Source organism: Brassica oleracea, chromosome C1 (genome assembly GCF_000695525.1).
Source record: "Brassica oleracea var. oleracea cultivar TO1000 chromosome C1, BOL, whole genome shotgun sequence".
Lineage (NCBI taxonomy): Eukaryota > Viridiplantae > Streptophyta > Magnoliopsida > Brassicales > Brassicaceae > Brassica > Brassica oleracea.
In genome coordinates, this window is record NC_027748.1 from 37,170,766 (window position 1) to 37,176,924 (window position 6,159).

The following is a 6,159-nucleotide window of genomic DNA, read 5'->3' on the forward strand; positions in this document are numbered from 1 at the left end:
ATTATTTAGTTTGAGATCAATATTATATGAATTTTAGAGTCATATTGTCAACACAGTCATTTATTAAAAATATATTACATGTTCAACTAAATGAACAAAAAAATAAAAATGCTTCTACCATCAAATAAAATAATCAAATCTATAACTAAAATCAAAGCTTGAAATTTTGAAAATAAAAATATGAAACAAAACAGAAACATGAAAAAAAAGTTTTTCCACACTTCCATATTTAGTGTTCATTAAAGTCATGTTTTTTCAATTGAACAAGAAACTCTGTTTGTTTACAGATAAGAAAAAAGTTGTGAAATTTTTTCATTAATTATTGTCCTTCAAATTTATAATCTTCATATTAATTTAGTGAAGACTAAAATAAAGCAAAAAGATCAAAAGAAGACTTAGAAAATAAAATGTTTGAATTGCGATGTATTGTTATTTACATGTTTCTACTTTTAATCGGTTTTGTTCGGTTTATTCGGTTTATTCGGTTTATTCGGTTATATACCAAACCATATCCAAATCCTACGGTTTTTATAAAATTATATCCATTCGGTTTATATGGTATATACCAAAACCAAACCATATTGTCTATTTCGGTTCGGTTCGGTTCGGTTTTACCATATTGAACAGCCCTAGTTTTTTTTTTTAAACTAATATAGACTTGACTCACGGATATTCATAGTCTTAAATTATGATTTTTATATAGATATGTTAAAGATGAAGTTACATTTATTATTATACAGTTAATAGCACCAAAAATTGTTTCTGAAGAGGCTGCCTTGTTTTCAGAAACAACCATCCATGACAAGTTCTCTAGTACAAGTTCAAATTGTCTCAAATTCATAAGAGACTGATTTATTTCATGGCTGGCCATGAGCTTTCCATGTTGATGAGAGATCAGCAACAGCTTCACCAACTGTTAGATAAAGTCCACTCAGCCCCAATGACTCAATGATCTTGGACTTGTGTAGCTTTTCCATAACACTCCCCACGGGATTCACCAGCACAAGCTATTTTGAACAAGTGAAAACATCAATTTAGTGTGTTTTACTCTCATAAGTATGATCTTTTATTTAGAGTTAGAGGTCTAACCTGAAGTGATTGCTTCTCCAGCCTCCTCCTAAGTTCAAACAACGCTTCAATCCCGTTTGTGTCTATGGAAGACACAGCTGAAACAATTACAAAAACAAAAAGACATAAGTAGAGAAGATGAGTCTAAAAGCTCATGAACATAGCTCAGATGTGAACATAAGTTACCTGTCATGTCAAAGATGATGCATTTTAAAGTACTCCCATTGTTTTCTTTTATCCGAGCTTCCTCTTCCCTGGTCCATCTCAAGATCCTACAGAACCATAAACCCACTTCCTTAAGAACAAACACAGAACCATATCAAGAAGTTATTTAGACCAAGATAGTTATATGACTGACCTTTCTTGTAGATAAGTGCTATTGGCAAAGTATATTGGAGATTCAACAGCAAGAATCAAGAAACCAGGGATTCTTGAGGCTTCTCTGTATCTTTTCACACTCTGATATATCTGAGTCCCTTGGATGTTTCCAAATTCTAAAGTGTTTGGCCTTGTAACATGCAACAAGATCTTGAGAACTGAAACTCCAACCTGCAACAAAAAGGTATCAAACTTAGATAACACACAACTTGAGAATTAGTAGAGCCATGAAGAATATATAGTTGTGTACTCACTGCTATTGCTAGGCCAAGAGGTACAGAGACGAGGAGAACACCGAAGAAAGAACACATGCAAGTGAAGAAATCGAATTTGTCAACTTTCCAGAGCTTGTAAGCTGCTTGATAATCAATGAGGCCTATCACCGCGGTTAAGATGATAGCAGCTAGGATCAAGTTAGGCGTGTAGTAGAAGAGTGGCATCAGAAACAAAAGGGTCACAAGAACTGCCGAGGCCATCACAATGTTGGAAACCGCTGTTTTCGCTCCAGCATTGTAGTTTACAGCAGATCTAGAGAAAGACCCTGAAGCAAAAACAATAAAATGGCGTTGTCAAAAACATTGTTCCATGAGCTTCAAGGTGAATGAGATTAGTTTCAAGTTAATTTTGTAACCTGTTGTAACATAGCAAGAGGTGCAAGAACCAGCCATGTTCATAAAACCTATAGCCATCATCTCTTTGTTCCCATTAACTTGATAATTCTTTAGAGATGCAAAGGTTCTCCCTACAGCAATCCCTTCCTGAAAAAATCAATCAAATCCAACAATTTAGAACTTAACTCTAGAATTTACAAAGGAGCTAAGGATCTTGGAAAGCTTACTGTGAGAGAGAGAATCCCTGTGACGATACCAGTCTTGATGGCAAGAGCAAGATGACTACCACTAAAGTATAACATGTTTGATGAAGGTGGATTCAAACCCTTTGGTAGATGTCCAATCTGCATTAAAGATTGAATTCCTTGAGTCTAGAGAGATCTGTTTTCACCATAACACAACTCAGTTTGGATAAAAATGTTCTTACAAATGAGATGGCTTGAGTCTTGTTTCTGATGAGGAATACAAGAAGAGTTGAGATAACAACTGATGCCAAAGGTGATGCAGCTGATATCCAGAAGAGTTTTGGCTTCCTCATGCTCTATATGTTCACAAAAAAAAACATTAAATGTTAAAAATCTGATCATGGTATAATTATATCTATTGGAAAATGCCTGAAGCTTTTGCAAGTACTTACAATGTGTCTTGTGGTTAAGAGAATAGCCAAGAAGCCAAGACCCATCAGAATAGTTTCCCATGACCACTGAAATTGTAGTAACTAACACTATTAGATAAGGATCTATGGTTGACTTAAAATTTTATGAAGAGAAGAGTATTGTTTGACATACTTCGGATCTATGGCTGAAAACAGAGGACATGACAGGAATGAATTGCATTTTGCCAGTGAAATGAACAATTCCAAGAAGACCCTTAAGCTGTTGAAGTGACACAATCACTGCAGCACCAGCAGTGAAGCCTATCAAAGTTGCTTTTGATAAAAAGTCAATCACAAATCCCAGCCTGAAAATTTACAAGAAAAAATATTATTAAATAATATGAAAATATAATATTTATCCTAATTTGCTGACCGTTAAAAAAATTAAACAGTGTAACACCACTTAGTAGAAGGAAGCATCTTGGGAGGTAGACTTTAGTACATGTCACTTATCACCATCAAATTATATTATACAGAATCTTGGTCCTTTTATAATGTTGTTATTGATGTCTCTATTCATCATGACTAATGTCCCTTTCGTTTTCAGTGATAGTTCAACAAAAGAGGCTCAAGTAACACTCTGAATATATTCTACACTAAGAATATTAAACTGTAATAAGAGGCTAAAACTACATATTCTTTCACATGAGGATCTCATATATTCCAAAGATAGTTGCGTTTTCAATTAAAAGAATGTTAATATACCTAAGAAGGCCAAGGGAGGCTTGGAAGAGACCAGCAAAGAAAGTTGATGTGAAAGCCAGCTTGAGATATAGTATTGAGTCTTGTGTTGGAGAAACACTTTCACTTAGCATTGAGCCCATCACAAGTGATGCTATTGAGACAGGTCCAACTGCAAGATGCTTTGAACTCCCAAGAACTGAGTATATAAGTGGTGGCACAAAGCTTGAATCTGCATGCAACCACCAAATTTATTAATTAGAGTCAGGTTTAGTTAATTATACTGATTAGTCTAATTAGGTGATGATGACTGATACTTACAAAGACCAACTATGGGTGGTAAGTTTGCTAGCTTGGCATAGCTGATTCCCTGCAATTTAAATTTCACAATTAGCACACAAAAACTGTTATAAAACATTGATTTAAAGAACCTTTTTGATAACTCTAAGCGATCCACTATGAAATTAACAAAATAAAAATAATTTTTAATTTAAATTTATTGAAACATTGAATGACATTAAATAGTCAAAAAAAAAACAAAGACAAACAGAAAAGAGTTTTTTCTTTTGCTTTAAACTCTCCGAGTTCAAACCAGTTATCCCCACACTACTCAACGATTTAATACAAAACCTCTTTATTTACGCCTTTTATTACCCTATCAACACATAAATAATTAAAACAAATTATTCTTTTTAAGTCAAGACTGAAAAAGAATATGATAACATATTACAAGAATTGTAAAATAATTTCGAAATTGTATTTTAAACCAGGTAAAATATTTCCATAATTTTCTATAAATATAAATTGAAGAATGGTAAATCAATTTCTAAAATAAAATAAATATAACCACATCAAAACCAGATATTAAAAAATCATCTTCCATACTAAAGAAAAAAAAGATTTCAAAGTTGCGTTACCTGAGGAATGGCAAGACTAGCAATGGTGAGACCAGAGACAACATCAGACCTAAGAAGCTTGAGATCATACTGAGAGCCCCATGTGAATATAGGAAACAAGCTTTGAAGACCAAGAATCATTCTGTTTCTCCATGTCTGGTTCCTAAACCTCTCTAACGGATCATCAGGGAAGAAAACATCACCAAAACGCTTCTTCAGTTTCTGTAACGCTGTTTTCTTTGGCGGAAGACAAACACTATGTATCTCCACGATCGTTTCTCTCGCGTTTGCCGTTGCAGGTGCGGTGGTTCCGTTGTTAGGAGATGCCATATCTTCTACTCTGTTCGTACCATGACCCATTGGTGTACGAGAAATTATGAAGAGTTCTTGAAAAGATAAGAGACGCAGAACTTAATTTCTTGTGGTTGATGTATTTTGGCTTGTGTTGTAGGAGTTTTTTGTGAGGAAAGATGGTGGGATTGTGCTCTGTATTTATAGACACTTGGCCCTGAAATTGTAGTTGGTATTATGGGTAATAAGAAGTAAAAAGCGGTTCCTTTAGTGTTTTGAGTTTCAAGGGGTAAATGCGTTATTTCTAATACATAAAGTGAAATAAAATCTTGTAAGAAATCATAGTTTATGTAGGACAACATGGCATATGAACAAGAGAGAATATGATGAAGACTGAAGAACAGAGGAATCAATGAGATATTGGATTTTTATAGATAATGTAAATCATACAACATTTGATATAGATGGGGATTTTTTGGTTTACCAGAAGACAGGGCCGGCCCTGAAAGTTTGTAGGCCCAATACCATTTAGTAAAGACTGAAAAAATTTGGGGGCCTAAAAAATTTTTTTTACAAATTGGAAGCCTATTTACATATAAAAATTTTCAAAAATTTTGGGGGTCCAAGACGAATGTTTCATTGGGTTTAGCCCAGGACCGGCCCTGCCAGAAGCTTATCAAGAGAGATCAATGAGAGAAATAAATAAAAGAATCTTCTACACTTGTGACTCAAAAGAAGTTCTCACCATTTGTAAAAAAATTCATTGGAAGTTTTTTCTATCATATTTTGAGGTGTATTATTTGATAGTACATATGATTAATATATATTTACTACTAATATTTTTAGAACTGTGGTAGTAGTAATATGATATTCTTGTCCTATATCAAAACTTTCCTTGTTTATCACATTTTAAAATATATATTTCCAAATTTATCATATATCTTTTCATTTTTCAACATAGTCATAGTCATTTTTTAAACAAGTTTTTGGCAAGTGTATGTATGCATGTCAAATAACACAGTAATCTATGGCAGTAAATGTATGCGTATTTTGGTCAGCTTATGTTTGTACATGCATACTCCTCGTTTTCAGCATTTTATGATAGAAGGAAGAAAAGAAAAATAGAATTTCTAAAGGGTTATTATTATTTTATAGTTTCTCCGTTATATAAAGAAAACTCTGTTTTAAAAAAAAATTATTTGGAAAAGAAAAAAAATGTATCGAGTGTCTTTACAAAGTTCAGTTTCAAGTTAAAAAATGGACTTAACACAGTGTTGAGGTGGATCAATTCTGAACGTTGATTTATTTTGGGTGACGAGGACAGTTGAATTTGGGGAGACTGGTGGGGCATCCACTTTTAATGGCTCCGATTTAAGTTTCAACGGAAAATAAAAACTTTTTTGGTGGTTAATAATATCAAACGTTACAAATGGTTACAAAGATTCCAAGTTGATTCAAAATTACTTTTATACCAGTTAAAGTATATGTGTCCGATACTAATTATTTTTATAAACGCACCTAATTCATTCTTATCTTCATTAATAAATCAATTATCTAAAGATTAATGGTTCCCATATCT

General features: G+C 33.2%; 1 protein-coding gene across 1 annotated transcript; it reads right to left on the reverse strand.

The window, feature by feature from the left end:
* Nucleotides 1-715: 715 nt before the first annotated feature.
* Nucleotides 716-4,649, reverse strand: LOC106342388 (probable sulfate transporter 3.4). Its single transcript, XM_013781302.1, has 13 exons — nt 4,311-4,649; nt 3,715-3,763; nt 3,418-3,625; nt 2,846-3,017; nt 2,695-2,760; nt 2,485-2,598; nt 2,285-2,401; nt 2,078-2,204; nt 1,701-1,987; nt 1,427-1,617; nt 1,255-1,340; nt 1,090-1,166; nt 716-1,007 (listed from the first exon to the last, which is right to left on the reverse strand). Exons 1-13 carry the CDS (start codon nt 4,647-4,649, stop codon nt 858-860), a joined length of 1,983 nt encoding a protein of 660 aa, XP_013636756.1. The 3' UTR covers nt 716-857.
* Nucleotides 4,650-6,159: the final 1,510 nt, after the last annotated feature.